Here is a 15,527-nt window from a genome sequence, read left to right as displayed (position 1 = left end):
ACATTGCTAATGGGAATGTAAAATGGTACAGCTGCTTTGGGGAAGGCTTTGGCAGTTCCTCCAAATTTAAACATAGAGTTATGATATACCCAGAAATTTCATTTTTAGGTGTATATGCCCAAGAGAATTAAAAGCATATGTTTACACAAAAATGTGTACTTGAATGTTCGTAACAGCCTTATTAATAGCGAAAAATGGAAACAACCCAAATATCTATCGACTGATGAATGGATAAACAAAATGTGATGTATCCATGCAATAATGCAATATCATTCAGCTACACAAAGGAACGAAGAAGTGGCACACGCTACAACATGGATGAATCTTGAAAACATTATGCCGAGTGAAAGAAGTCATACACAAAAGGCTACATAGTGTGAGATTCCACTCAGGAAATGTCCAGAATAGACACATCTATAGAGACAGAAAATAATTCGTGGTTGCCAGGGGACTAGGAGAGGAGGGAGAGTGTGGACTGACTGCTCATGGGTAAGAGTTTCTTTTGGAGTCATGAAAACATTCTGGATTAGATAGTAGTGGTGATGTTGCACAACATTGTGAAAATAGTACAAACCACTGATTTTGACACTTGACAAAGCTAAATGTTATGGTATGTGAATTACATCTCAATAAAAATTTGGGAAAGTAAAGAAGGATATCAGTAAACCAGGTCATAAAGAATTTGCTTATGTGGAGAAAAATCTGTTTGTCATGGTTCCAGTTCCCTTATCTGTAAAGGATCTACTTCACTACCTTTTTCTTTTTCTGAAATGCTCTAAGCAAATTAATAAAAAATTTCACAATTGGTACATACCTTTTAAATTCACGGATCCGTGAATACAGAGAGCAAGCCCAGATCTAGATGGGTTCAATCACATTTCCAAGATGGCAGAGCTGGTCAGTGGCACAGCCAGGCTTAGATCCTGGGAATTATGTAGTCATTGACATCCTCTGGGACTCATTTACCCCTGCTACTGGGAAAGTTCTGCTTGAATTAAAACCTGCTGTTAAATTTCTAAAAAAAAAAAAAAAAATAACTATGTGAAAATAACCCTGTGTAATATAAAAACCAATATCACATAACCTCACATTTTCATGTGTTTCCTTTAATAGTAGTGACTTGTGTGCAGAGGACTTAGTGTTTTTCTAGATTAGAAAACCCTGAGCTAGAACCAACTTGTTCTTCATTAGCACCATCGTCATTTTTGTCATCTTCCTCCTCATCTTTTCATTTTTCTGCCTTTCTCCTCTTGCTCTTTTTTTTTTCTTCACTTTGCCCAGTCTTGTCCACCCCTTTCCACCATATCAGGCTGTATATTCTTTAACTGCTTCTTCATAGGACAGTGGTTTTATGACATCATTTTCCGTACAGAGAATTGAGAGATCATTCAACTAGTTCAATCTTTCCTTCAAAAGATCGTGGTGATCAAAACTTGTTTTGTATATCACTGATAATTCAGGGAAGCTTTTTTCAGGCTCCCCACCATATAGGACACGTCATGCACAATTTTAGGATTGGTGTCAAATTGGGGAAAACTCTATCAAGTTTCTTTCATCTGTAGACTATAAGAGTTCAAGGCACATTGGTTTCCATATAACACCCAGTGCTCATCCCGACAGGTGCCCTCCTCAATGCCCATCACCCACTTTCCCCTCTCCCCTATCCCCCATCAACCCTCAGTTTGTTCTCAGTATTTAAGAGTCCCTTATGGTCTGCCTCCCTCCCTCTCTGTAACTTTTTTTTCTCCCCTCCCCTCCCCCCCCCCCGGTTTTCTGTTAAGTTTCTCAGGATCCACATATGAGTGAAAACATATGGTATCTGTCTTTCTCGGCCTGACTTATTTCACTTTTGACAATATATTTAATAAAAAAATCACTAGAAATTTTTTAAAAAGTTGCTGATTTGGCTTATGGAGAACATAAAAATAAAACGACAAAAAACGTTGTATCCATAAAAAAAAAAAAAAAACAGAGTTCAAGGCATTTTGTGGGGTGCCTGGGTGGCTCAGTCAGTTGAACATCCAACTCTTGATTTCAGCTCGGTGTCATGATCCCAGGATTGTGGGATCGAGCCCCGTGTGATCCTGAGCTGCGCATTGAGGATAGAGCCTGCTTGGGAATCTTTCTTTCTCTCCCTCTGCCCCTCTCCCCCTCTCTGTGCACGCTCTCTCGCTCTCTCTCTCAAATTCAAAAAAAGAGTTCAAGGTACTTTGAGTTTTCTTATGTGATGATTATTTTAAAATTTTAAAAAATTGACAGTGTTCACCAAAACGTTTGTTGATGTTGACGTCTTTTGAGAGTGGCATGTTATGAATTTTACTCTGTAAAATTTACTTTGTTGATGCCAGTACTTTGTGTTAGATCAGCAAAACATTTAAAATCACTTTCCAGTGTGTTCATACAATTCAGTCTTCATTGACTGGATTATCAAACAATGCAGGAGTCTTCAATAATTCCATTCAAAAGTTATCACTTTCTTTTAATACACTGCTTTTTGGTATGATCTAAATATATATTTTGGGTACAATTGTCTTCTCAATGTCCGATCATTTAAATTTATTTCATTCTTCATTATTATCGCTTCTGTTTCATTTATATTCTATTTATTCTATTCTATTTATCTTCTATTTCTATCTTCTATTTCTATAAAACACATTCCACTGAACCCAACCAAATGTATACCTTTAGATTGGACCCCAACATGCTCATAAATGCCACCCACCAGAAGAGAGAAATCAGAGTGGAAAGGGACGATGGTCATACTAATTGGCCTTGGCAAATTAAGAAGGAGGCTGGACCAGGGCCTTAGAAGGGACCTAAGCTTAAACTTCATTGGTTTCAAGATGCATCAGCCCCTGGTGATATGCTCTGGGTACATGTATGCTGTTGTATGAACACACATGTGTAGACATGGACCCAGTGTTTCCTTAGATCCAGCCCAGGTAAAAATGGCCCCAAGAACAAGGGTCATTTCATCTACACTGCAAATGGAGTTGGCCTTAGCTAGATAGCACCCCCCCTCCCGCCATCAGTCCAGAGGACTGAGGTGGGAGATGGGCCAGGAGGGGGACCGCAAATCCCATCATCAATGGAGGGACCCAATCTCCAGCTGCTTCCTTCCCTCCCGACTTTCTCTCCTTCCTCTCTCCTTCCTTCTTGTGTAGAGGTCCAGGGCAAGGCAGCAAAGAGTACAGTCTCTGGAGCCTCTCTGCCTGGGTTCAAATCCTGACTCATGACCTAAGCTAGTCCAGTGAGCGTTCTTCTCTGGGAATTTTCCAACTAGAGTTCAATGGTAAAATTCAAGGTAATCCCTGAGTTGCTGGAGAAAACTAATATGGACTTGGAGAGCGTGAACCAAGTAAAGGCAAGCAGGGGAATGGTGGAAGCCTAAAAGGGGCTCCAGTCCCAGGTGTCAAGGCTCATGGTGGCTGTAGTGCTGCTTCCATATGTGAACTGTCCCCTGTCCTTCCAACACACCCCTCTGGGGGTTAAGCTTGTTTGAACTGGGTTTCTGTCACCTGTAACCAGAAGTGTCCTGGACTAAATCTGTCCCCATACCTGCTTTTTCTTCTCCTGGTGTCTCCATCTTTGTGATAGCAGAACTGTCCACTCTGAACCAAACTGGAGCCTGAGTTAGCCTTGGTTCCCCCTTTTCCCTCACATCCTTAGGGCCTCTGTACACAAGACTCTGTGAATGGTTATGCAGGTTGTGCACTGAACAAGTGAACCTGGCTAAGAAGGTCAGTGGGGGCTGAAGTCCAGCCTACTTTTTTTTTTTTATTTTTATTTTATTTTTTTATTTTTTTTTTCGTTTATTTATTTTTGGGACAGAGAGAGACAGAGCATGAACGGGGGAGGCGCAGAGAGAGAGGGAGACACAGAATCGGAAGCAGGCTCCAGGCTCTGAGCCAGCAGCCCAGAGCCCGACGCGGGGCTCGAACTCACGGACCGCGAGATCGTGACCTGGCTGAAGTCGGACGCTCAACCGACTGCGCCACCCAGGCGCCCCCCAGCCTACTTTTTGCTTGCCTAGCCATGAACCCTGGTGAAGAGCAGTGTCCTCGGGAAAGAAGGGATACCTTCTAGTACACCCGAAGCTGGTACACCAGCTTTTGGGCCTTTTTTCCTACATGCAGTTTGTTCCCTCAGTGCAGAAACTCTGCATCCTTCTTTCTGCACTTTCTTATACCCCATTATCATCTTTCATTGCACCCTTTACTTTTCCTTATAGTATTTCTCACCATTTATTCACTTGGTTCTTTGTCTCATGGCCATTTCCCCTGTGAATTTTAAGCTGTGTGAGGTAAGGACTGTGCCCTTGAGGTTCTCCACTGTACTGTCAACACTTTATCCGACACTACTGTCTCTACTCTCATCCTTTCTTTCAGATCCTAGTCATAGCCCCAACTCAGGCCATGTCTCCTTTAAGCAACCCTCACGGCCTCCTGATAAATCTTTCTGCCTCAAGTCTTGTTGCCTCCTACCCATTCTGCCAGCCCAGGCTGGCCTTTCTAAATACAGATTTACTTGTACCCTTCCCCCGGTTAGATTCCTCTATAGCTCCCTACTGCCCTCAGGATAAAGTCCAAATGAGGTCCCTTGGGGCCCTGCCTCTGCTTTTTCCCTGTCTCACCTCTGGGCTCTCCTGTGAACATTTTTGGTTCCATGAAGGCACAGTTTACTTTCTGTCACATCAGGGCCTTTGTCCTTGCTGTTTCCTCAGCTTGGAGTACCCTTCTTTGGCTCCTCTTTCCTGACCAACTCCTTTAATATTCTTACCAGAGGTTACCTGCTTTTTTATATCTTCTGTTCCTACTGTGTTCTTCTACACATACACCCCCATGATAGCACTTAATTCATTGTGATGGAACCAGCTGCTAAGAATGCAATCTTCCCAAAGGGTGCTTCCCAAGATCAGGAACTGTCCACTGGCCTCTGTTTTCACACAGCATAGGACCTGGTAACTGTTGAATGAATGAATTCATAAATGAGCCCCAAAGGGTCTCAGAGGAGTGTAAAGAACTCCAACGAGCATCTGGAAAAGTAGCCAGAAGAAAAGCCGAGGATCATTAGAAACAGAGCAGCTCTAGGCAGCTCTTCAGGGACCCTGTGTTTTGGGGACATCACAGGCTCTTCTCAGAGAGCAGAGGTCCTTTTTGCTGGCAACACATCTTCCCTACAACCCTCAGGGTCAGCCCACCTGGCGAGCAGAAGGTGGGCTTATAAGGTTTTTAGGAAAAAAGTGTCTGTAAGGGTGAGATGTGGGAGACATGGAGGTCCTAATGACAAATGTATGTATGTTTGGGAGTGGGCTTGGGGTGGTATGTAAATGGGGAGGAACTGTTACCCTACCATTCTTCCAGGGGTGCCCTTCCAGCTGTGTGTGTGCGCATGGGTCTATGGGCATTGGGTTGTCTTTTCTTGTTTCTCAAGACACAGTTCAAATGGCACCTCCTTCAGGAAGCCCTCCTTCCACCTTGGCTAAATCAATGGCCCCTCCTCTGCTCTCAGAGCATCTATAGCCACCTGCGATGCTGCAGGTTTGCACTGCCCCTGTCTCCTCAGGCCTCTTCTTAAGAAATCTGACAGGACCAGGATGCTCTAAGTGCTGGGTTACTGGCTGAGTAGAGACATCTGTGTCTTAAGATTACTCCTATCACTAAGCGCCTGTAAGTGCCATACAGCTTACATGGCCCCTTCATACTTACCTCGTTTCTCCTCAGAATGCTGTGAACACCTCATGACATTCTCTGCACCCATGAGGCTTCCGAGTGGCACCTAGAGCTACGAATTTCCAGTGATCCTTCTGGACACCACACCTGGGTTCACTCTGCGTATGGAAAGGCGTGATTCTCAACCTTGCATGCAGTTTAGAATCACTTGGGCAGCTTTTGAAAAATAACAATACCTGGCCCAGGATATCAGGGGCAGATATGTTAAATCAGAATCTCTGGAGAATGAGGCCCGACATGGATCTTTTTTCCCCCACTACTCAAATCAGCCTAAAATGCATCCTGACCGCAGAACCACTGACCTGCATGAGATGATGGATCAAAGGAACCATCCCCAAGTATAGGAGCCAAACTCACCCCTCCCTTCCTAGCCCCGCCCCAGGTTCCTTTCTTGCAATCCGTCTTCCGCCTACAGGGGTCGCTGCGGTACAGCTGACCCAAGTCTGCAGGTTTTCCTCCCAGCCAAAAAAAATCTTGCCCCCGTCCCCAGGGAGAGCCGGAGCCACCGCGGTATAAATTAGCGTCTTTATTTCGAACACCTGAGCGAGCGCCCGCGGCTCGCCCACTTGTGGTATAAACGTACAAATTCCCTGTAGCACCGCACACCATGCTTCAGAGATAAATACAGCCCTAGGGGCTCTTGCTCTGGCAAAGCAACTCTTATTTACAGGAATAGATTACAAAAGTGTTACAAAAAGTGGTCCTGAAATGGGGGAGGAGGTGGAGTGGTTACTGTTAACACTTGTTAGGCGCAGAACGCGAGCGCACCCCGACGGCGCAGGGGAACAACAAAGTCGGCAGGGCTCTGGGAAAGAGAGGCCACGCCCCCTCAAACAACAGGAGGGTCCGGAGGCGGGGCTTAGATCTGCGCGGGTTCCACCCCGCGTAGGGAAGGGGAAAAGGAAGAGGAAGGGTCTGGCCCCTCAAGGATCAGCTCTGGCCTCAGGAGAACTCCGAAAGGCCATTGCAGCGGGTCTCAGGGAAGGGTGTTGCGTGGGAAAAAAGGACTGTGTCCTTACTCTGGAGTGCGGGAGGCGGAAACACACATCAGTTCTCCCGCCTCTCCCAATTCGGGAGAGGGGTCGCTTTTAAAGCGAAGTTGGGAACGGGCGTTGGCATTTAAGCTCAATCTTTTGGGCACGAGGGACCCTAGGGGCACTATCCCTCCGGCGGGTGGGCAGCGGAGCCCTCCCATGCGGCCGCCCACCTCCTCAGAGCACCTGGTAGATGGGGTTGGGGTTTGCGCCCGCTGGGCACTGCGGGGCGGCGTCCGGGGAAGGGGTGGGGGCGCCGCGCTCGACCTCACTCTGGGCCGCCGCCTCTTGTGGGCCCGGAGACGACTCCGGCGGCGCATCCGCCAGCAGAAGGGAGGGTGCCGTGGGGCTCTCGGTGGAGATGCGCTCCACGATGCTTGACAGGCAGTCGAGGCTCGACACCGCAGCACTCTTCCCGGGCCTGGGTTCTGCGCGAGGAGGGGTAGGTTAGTAAGCAGTTGAGCCGCGGTCAAGTCTCCACCTATGGATTCAGTGCTTTGGGGCAGACAGGAAACTGAGGGCATGCCGGAATCCGCGAGGACCCAGCGTAGTCCGCAAGGACCCAGTGAGAGTGCGGAGCGTAAAGGGAGCTGCGCCCGTAGTTATTCCATTCCCTGTACCGTCTCCCAGAATTGGGGGTGGGGAGGGGGGTCCTGGGTAGAGGGAAGCCAGGGCAGCCCAAAGGGGATAACGCGGAAGGAGGCGCGAATACGCACCGCTGGGCGCCTCGCTGTAGTAGGTGCTGTCGTAGCAGTTCCGCCGCCGGGCACCGCTCGGGGGGGCCGCTGTAGTCCATCTGCAAAGGGCAAGGGCGACCGAGTCAGTCTCGGGACCGCATGGGGCCAGAGCATCACTCCCTGTAGCCACCCCGCCCCAACTCCCTAAGTCTCAGCCACGAGTTCTGGGCCCTGACTGGGGGACAGGGGCGGACAGGAGCTGTCTGCAGCCTGCGCAGCCAACCAGAGGATGGACAGTCACCTAGGAGCACAAATCTGCATTTTGTAAATAGGGATAAGTGGAGAAACGCAGATCTTCATGCCGCTGCAGCAGAGTTCTAACAGAGCCCCTAATCGGGTGGATCGCATTTGTCCCGTGCGCCCCCAAGGCACCAGGCCACCCCAGTGACAGCTGCTCAGGCCACCGGGGTCCACTCCCAGCAAGGTTCCCAGCCCAACCCTCCCTCTGGAGGGCCAGCCCCCCGCCTTCGGAAACACGTCCCAGATATACAAAGGGCTGCCCTCACTTCTCGAGCTGGGGGTCCCGGCCTTACCATGCCGTCGGAACAGTTGGAGCGCGGGCTGGACGCGTCCGAGTCGCCGCTATAGTGTTCGCCGCCACGGCCTGGGGGCAGCGGGCCAGGCGCGTAAAAGGCCGCGGCGGCGCCAGGGGGCGCGGCGTCCTGGTCGCGCAGCAGCGCCTGCAGGCCTTCGATGTAGCGAATCGCGTTGCGCAGGATCTCCACCTTGGGCAGACGCTGGTTTGGGTTGCTGGACGTGCAGCGCTTCAGCGTCTCGAAAGCCTCGTTGACTTTGCTCAGGCGGCGCCGCTCGCGCATGGTGGCGGCCTTGCGGCGGTCGGCGTTAGTGGTCTTGCGCTTGCACGCTTTGCAGGCCCACAATAGACAGCGGCCAGCCTGGTGGTGCCCGCTGGGCGCGCGCACATGCTCGTCCTCGCGCGCGCCCGGGGTCGGGTGCACGGCCGCAGGGAAGTGCGAATGTTCCTCGGGCTTCAGGAGCGCGCCCACGTGCACGAGGCGCGGGTCCAGGTCTTCGAAGAAGCGCAGGTCCGGAGAGTCGAAACACGGGTCATCATAGAAATCGTCCGCGGAGGCAAAGTTGCAGAGGGAGCCGTCGGGGCCAGTCAAATCTACGTCCCGGAGCGGCGGCGACAGCAGCTCCATATCCCGGCAGGGGGTGGCGCAGTCCTGGCTTCGGTAGGGGTTGCCCGAAACTTTCTGACTCTCCGCAGTCCTGGCCGTAAGGTGGTAAAGTAGTAGGGGTCTGAATGTACGGGCGACTTTCCCCCTCTGCCTAGTCCTGTCCGGTCTAATAGGCGGTGAGGAGAGCGGCGGCAGCGCCCGGGGGCTTCCCCACCCCTAGCTTCACGCCAGGCGCCCGGGGCTATTTATCCGGTAGTAGCTTAAGGGCCCCAGAGCTCCAGCGGGCGGCTGGGGGCGGGGGCGCCCGAGGCCAATAGAAACAGGGTGGGGGAGGAGCTTGGGATCCCCGGGGTGGCCGCTGGGGCAAGAGACTGGCCAGCCCCCTACCCCTCGACCCTCGCTCGCGCGCGCGCTTCGGCCCCTCCCTAAGCAGGGAGGGAGTCAGAGGCTGGCAGCCCGACGCGGCTGCACTTGGCTGTCTGGCACACTCGCTCCGAACCTCTCCGGCACTGTACTCCTACTGTGTCCTCGGGAAATGCTGGCCGCGCGCAATCAAATCCAAGCTGACTTTGGGCCCCCCTCTGTCCTCTGCTTTGTGGGGGACCTAGGTGCCGGGTAGGAGTAGAAAACAGATCGGGAGAGATTTGGAGAGAAAGACACAAGGCGATAGCTCAGAGACACATTCAGAGCTGAGATAGTGAGGCAGTGAGGGATATAGCCCAGAAATAGCAGAAAGCTAGAGAGTCAGAGGCAGAGCAACCCGCAACGAGAATTATAGAGTCTAAGTGGGCGAACTTGAGGCAGACTGGACGTGGCGGTCGTGTCGCTCGGCCAGTTCCTACCCCAGGGGTCGCTCAGAGGGCCGTGGGCCCAGGCCACCTTTCCCGGATGCTCTCCTCCAGCCTCATCTATGCAGAAGAGGAGGATCGCTGCTAAAACTTCTCGTCAATCTCTTCAAGCACAGGTGCTGCCCTAGCCTGGAGGGAGGGAAGTGAACTGCCTAATTCGACCTGCGTGTTTCCGCAGCTGGAATTTCCAGTGAGGGTCCAGTAAGGGTCCAGTCAAGGTGTGTCTTCAGCTGGGAAGAAAACTGCTCTGGTTTTGCTTCCTCACGCGCAGCGCTGCACCAGTGAAGGTTCGTTGCATAAAGGCCTGGAACGCCAGACTCAGCCTGAGAACCCCACTTCAGAGTGGAATCTTTGAGAGTTGAGTTTGCAGACCAATGACCTGGGTTCCAGTCCAGATGCCACAGCTTCCTTTATGATTTTGCAGAAGTCACCATGTCTTCCAAGCCTCAGTTTCCCCACTTCCTAAATTGGGGGATAATAATAGCGATTTCTTCGAGTGTTTGTGGTGGTGGTGAGAATCCAAAAAGACCAAAGACGTGGAGGCCCTTGCAAAGATGCAAGGCTGTATTCGCGAGACAGCTTACTTCTGTCGCTGGCACCAACTGGACTGTGTGCTCCCTGTGGGCTCCCCAGCTGTTGGCTGGGGCACTGAGCCCGGTGTCACAGCTCAGCTTCCGTGGAGGTCTTAGCTGCCTTTCTTCCCAGCAGGCCCACTGGAGAGACTGGGAATAGAAGGAGGAGGTAACCACCTCATGGGATCTCTGGCTCCTTCACAAGCCCTGGAGTACCCCCACCCCCAGAGTGCCTCTTGGCCTCTTCTTAAATATCTTGTCCACATCCTCCTATCAGCATGCTGGCTAGGGGTTTCCCTTGGACCAGATACCCCTACAGGGCCAGACCCCTGTAGTCCCAGAGCCTACAGATGTAGCTAGAGTAATCTTTGTGCCTTTCCCACTAACTTCTGGAAGCTGTCTTAACTGACTCCTTGAACCCTGGGAAGCCCTCCCTTCCCTCCTTTCCCAGGCTCTTTTGAAATCCTGCTTTCTTCACGTCTCTGCCACTTGTAGTAGTGTTCAAGGTCCTTTTCCTGAAGTGCTCACGTCCCTTCACTCCGTAACACCACCTTCATGTGTTCATTCAGTACATATTATGGAACATCCACTATGTGCCAGCTACTGATTTAGGTATTGGGGGATACAACAACGAATAAAACCATGACTGCTCTCATGGTGCTTACATTGTAGGGTAGGGAGACCGATAGTAAACAAAGAAGCAAGAAATATGTGACGTCAGGAATTTTTAAGTTCTATGGAAAAAATGAAGCAAGGCAAGGAGGGAGGGAAAGTGATGAAGATTGTTTTATTGTATGGAGTGGTCAGGGAAGCCCTCTCTGGGCTGATTATATTTGAACAGAGACTAGAATGAAGTGAAGGCAGAAGAGTCAGATAGAAGGAAGAGCATGTGCAAAGGTCCTAGGCAGGGCTGTGTTGGTAATATTTAATAAGTACAGCAAGGAGGCTATTATGTCTGGAGTGGATCGAGCAAGTGGGAGAGTAGAAGGAGATGGAGTCAGAGAGGGACAAAGTAGTTGAATTCTGAGATGGAAAGCCACTGGAGAACTGAGCGGAAGAGAAGAAAGTTACCATCTGATTTTCATTTTAACAGGAGCGTACTGGATATGGAAAGCAAAGGCAGAATGAGGGAGACCATCAGGAGGCTATGGTAATGACCCAAGTGATAGTGATGGTGGTTGAGATTTGGGTACCAGCAGAGGAGATGATGAGAAGTGGTTAAATTCCCAATACATTTTGAAGATGGAGCCAGCAAGATTTATTCAAGATTGAATTTAGGCAGGGAGACAAGAGAGGAGTTGAGGATGACTCTAGGAAGAATGGAGTTGCGGAACAGCAGGCTTGCAGGTGGCAGTTCAAGAGTCCAAGTTGGGGCAAAATTTGAGATGGGCATTCAACATCCAGGTGGAGACATCAGGTAGGCAGGGGCTTTATGAAGTTGGAGTTCCAGAGGGGAAGTCTGGGCAGGGGGAAGACCTGCCCACTGAGATATGAGAGTCTCCCTGTCCCCAATGCCACCATCCTGGACTAAGCTGCCACTCTGCTGGCCTGGATGGCCACCATAGCCTCCTGGCTGCTCTCCTTACTTCCACTCTTGTCCCAGCATAATCTGTGCACTATACAGCAGCCTGAGTAATCCTTTAAACATGTAAATGAGATGATATCCCTTTCCCGCTTTAAAACTCCCTAAGAGCTTCTTGGTTGCATTTAGAATAAAATTTCATCTTCTTACACTAGCCTGTAAGGTCCTACATGAGTTGGCTTCAGCCCATCTCTCCAATTTCATCTGGAGCCACCATCCCTTTTGATCACTCCGTTCCCGTCTGAGCTCCTTTCCTGTCTTTTCAACACTGAGAGCTCAATCTGGCCTCAGAGCCTTGAACTTTTGGCTTATAGCACTCTCTCAGGCTCCTCCCAGGATCAGCGGCTTTTCTTATGTCAGGTCTCCACTTAAACGTTACTTCCTGGGGATGTCTCTGTCCATCTTCTCTCAGGTAGCTGGGTCACATCACTCTGCTCATTTCCTTCTTAGCACAGCCACTCTTTAATTACCTTCTTAATTCGCTCATTGATGGACTTAGGCCCAGGAAGGCAAAAACGTTTTGTTCCCCTGGCGTCTCCAGAAACCATCACAGTGGCTGTCACATAGTAGGAACTTGATAAATGTGGAATGAATGAATGGGTGGCCTCGTGCCCTTTGAATCTCTACGCATATATTTGAGTTTCCTGAAACACGTCATTAACGAGGATGGTTGTATTTCTTCTGAGCTCGACAGTCACATACGTAATTAAACATACATGCTGGGTGGCACTCGCTCTTCCCAGGCAAGACTCAGGCCCATTTGTGGGCCTGACACATGGCCTGCTGCAGTATCTTAATAGTGTGCTGTAGATTTGGCACTGACTAGAAGCTTGAGTCTTTTCATTTGCCTTACGTACCCACAATGAGAAATGCAAATAATTGTTATATTAGTGATTTAGACCAAAACCTATATTTCTTCCTACTTGTTCCAGCAGCAGCAGCAGCAGCAGCAGAATGCCTGGCACACAGGTCCTCAATAAATACTTGTTGGATGAATGAAGTAATGAAGCAAATCATTTGATGCTAGAGTACCCTGAGATTTCCAGGTGAGCTCCTCAAATCGCTTATCTATGCAAATCTAAATTTTTCTCAAGCCTGAGCAGATCTAATTTTTTTCTCAAGCAAGCAAACAAAAGAAACAAAAACAACCACAGAGATAAATTTAATGCTAAGACTTAAAAGATTACAGCTTTGGGGCGCCTGGGTGGCTCAGTCGGTTAAGCCTACGACTTCAGCTCAGGTCATGATCTTGTGGTCCATGTGTTCAAGCCCAGCGTCGGGCTCTATGCTGACAGCTCGGAGCCTGGAGCCTGTTTCGGATTCTGTGTCTCCCTCTGTCTCTACCCCTTCCCTGCTCGCTCTCTCTCTCTCTCTCAAAAAATAAACATTAAAAAAATTAAAAAACAAAATAAAAGAATACAACTTTGTTTTTTGTGTTTTGCTTTCATAAGAACCACCTTGGGGCCATCATCAAGGCGCCTTTATGATAAGTAAATGTGTGTTCAAACTTAACGAAACATTTAACATATTACCACTTGTGGCTTCGAAATCCGAACTGCTTTCACAGTTTTAAACTTGATTTGTAGCTTTATTTTCTTCAGTGATCAGGAAGCACGCACACCCTGGGGGTGCACTGCCGCTTTTCCATCAGACTTCCAAGTGGGATTTAGTTTGTTACAGAGCTCCTGCTGCTTGAAGAGTTTGGGAATCACTGGACTCAGTGGCTGTTACAGACCTTCCAGGCTGGCCTCACGCCTGACTGGGGTCACTCTCCTTGTTGTGATACCACATCCTCAGGGAGAAGTTTGCCAATACCACCATCCCATCCCTGCTGCCCGAAGAGCAGAGAGAAGCATGTCTGCCCTCGGAACTGGTGCCCTTTTTTAGTCTTAGAGCTGGGTTGGGGCCAGGGAGGGGGAAAAGGACAGGTCTGAAAATGGAGAGAGTCCAAACCCTTATAGGCGTGGAGTCCAGTCAAGGGTGGCCCTTGAGGACACGAGTGCAGGACTTGTTCTGGGGGAAGCCAGAGGCAAGGGGCTGAGGGAACTACCCGAGGAGGCATCCCCCAGCACCCTCCCTCTCCAACTCAGGGCCGAGCATACTGGTGGGCAAGTGAGCCCCCGCCCTTGGTTCTCTGGTCTTCACAACGAGGAGCTCCTTTGGCAGCAGGTGGGAAGGGAGGGATCCCTAGGCTTTTCTCCCTCCACCCTTTCCAGTCCACCCTCCTCAGCTCTCTTGCCTGCCTGCCTGCCTGCCTGCCGGGGGCTATAAATGGAGAGCTGGCCCTGGGTAGGAATGCAGGCCTGGCTGAGCCCCATAGGGTTGCATCCTCAGGGAGCGGCCGGCCCCAGGGCTCCCAGCAGCTCTCTCTCTCTATATATAGCCTCTGGAAACCCAATCCAGCCTGCACCTGCCCTGGTCTTCATGTACTCTGCCACTGCCCACGCTGGACCTGTGGCCTCTCCCCCTCACTGGCATAGGCTGCATATCTGGCTGGGAGTTGGGGGTGCCACAGGGCCACGGGTGAAAACATGAGCTGGCCAGGTGGGGCTGGGCCAGCCCCAGGTTCCCTTTCTATCCCTAGTCTTTCCTTTCCTGTTCTTGGATCCACCCTGAGCACCCCTTCTGTCCCCTGCCAACCTTGCTCCCTGGCAAAGCCTGAAGCTGCCTACCACTTGGGTTTGAATCCTGCCCTGGGGTCAGCCTGGGTTGGTCAGGAGGGTACAGACGTGGCCCCAGGTTCAGGGCCAGGGTCCCTGAGTTTCTTCACTCCCCAACCTTCCATTTACAAACAGGGCTTGGGAGCCCAGCAGATAAAGTGGAGTTGGAGTAAAGGAGCACCCATGGAGACAACTGTCATGTATAGGCCCCCGGGGCCCAGGAGGCAGGGTGTGGCTGTGTGGGGTTGGGTGTATGCTGAGGGGGGAGGTCATATGCCCCCTGTCATTATCCTCTCTGATCCATTCACTTATTCAACAAATATTCATTCCTCTCATGGTCTATGCCAAGTGCTGGGAACATAGCAGAGAACAAAACAGACAGAGTCCCTTGCCCTTGCGGAGCTGACATTCTAACAGGCAAGACCAGGAGTAAACAATAGACGACACACTAAGAAGTAGATTATGGAGTACGTTAGAAGGTACAGGGGAAACTGCAGGGGAAAAATATTAGAAGCAGAGCAGGGTGAGCAGGACTCGAGTGCCAGGACAAGCCTGGTTGCAGAATTTGAGTGGTCGGGTTGACAAGGTAACATTTGAGCAAAGAGGTAAAGGAAGGTTGTGGGGGCGGGGCATGTGCCCTTTTGGGACAGAAGGTTCCAGGTAGAGAGAACAAATCATTATGAAGCACCTTCTATGGGACAGTTGCCCCTGTCAGAAGCAGGGGATTCTATGGGGGACAAGACAGGTTTGGCTCCTGTTCTAGAAATCCGTGGCCTGAATGTCTGGTGCTGCGTGGGCTGAATGAGATGGGGTTTGAAGGTGGCTTGGATGGCTTGGATGATTCACAGGGTGAGGTGAGGGTGAGATGCTTCATGCATACAATGTACTATGTGCACGAGGAGGGGGTGCAGGGCACGGGATGGACCTGATGTGAGCTTGGCATTGTGGGGGAAGACTTCGTGGCTTGCACAGCTGTTCACTCTGCTGGGCCCCACATGCCGCGTGTACCTCACTCCGTGCACACTTCACTGTCCATGTCTACCTCTCACCGCCAGGTCCTTCCCCAGGGACTAAGAAGCCAGGTGAGGGAAGTTCTCAGGAGCCCAGACTATTTGACAGAAGCAGGGAAAGCTGAGGCTTAAATTAAGAATCACCTGATGCCTGAGGCACCTGGGGGCTCAGTCAGGTAAACCTCTGACTTTGGCTCAGGTCATAATCTC

General features: G+C 50.5%; 1 protein-coding gene across 1 annotated transcript; it reads right to left on the bottom strand.

The window, feature by feature from the left end:
- Positions 1-6,943: 6,943 nt before the first annotated feature.
- On the bottom strand, positions 6,944-8,666 carry MYOD1 (myogenic differentiation 1). Its single transcript, XM_030330760.1, is given in 4 exon segments — positions 6,944-7,194; positions 7,483-7,546; positions 7,548-7,562; positions 8,037-8,666. Coding segments are annotated over 4 exon segments (960 nt in total).
- Between the last annotated feature and the right edge of the window lie 6,861 nt (positions 8,667-15,527).

This window comes from Lynx canadensis, chromosome D1 (assembly GCF_007474595.2).
Source record: "Lynx canadensis isolate LIC74 chromosome D1, mLynCan4.pri.v2, whole genome shotgun sequence".
NCBI lineage: Eukaryota > Metazoa > Chordata > Mammalia > Carnivora > Felidae > Lynx > Lynx canadensis.
The sequence above is the reverse complement of the archived record's forward strand: the minus strand, read 5'-3'. Positions and strand labels throughout refer to the sequence as shown.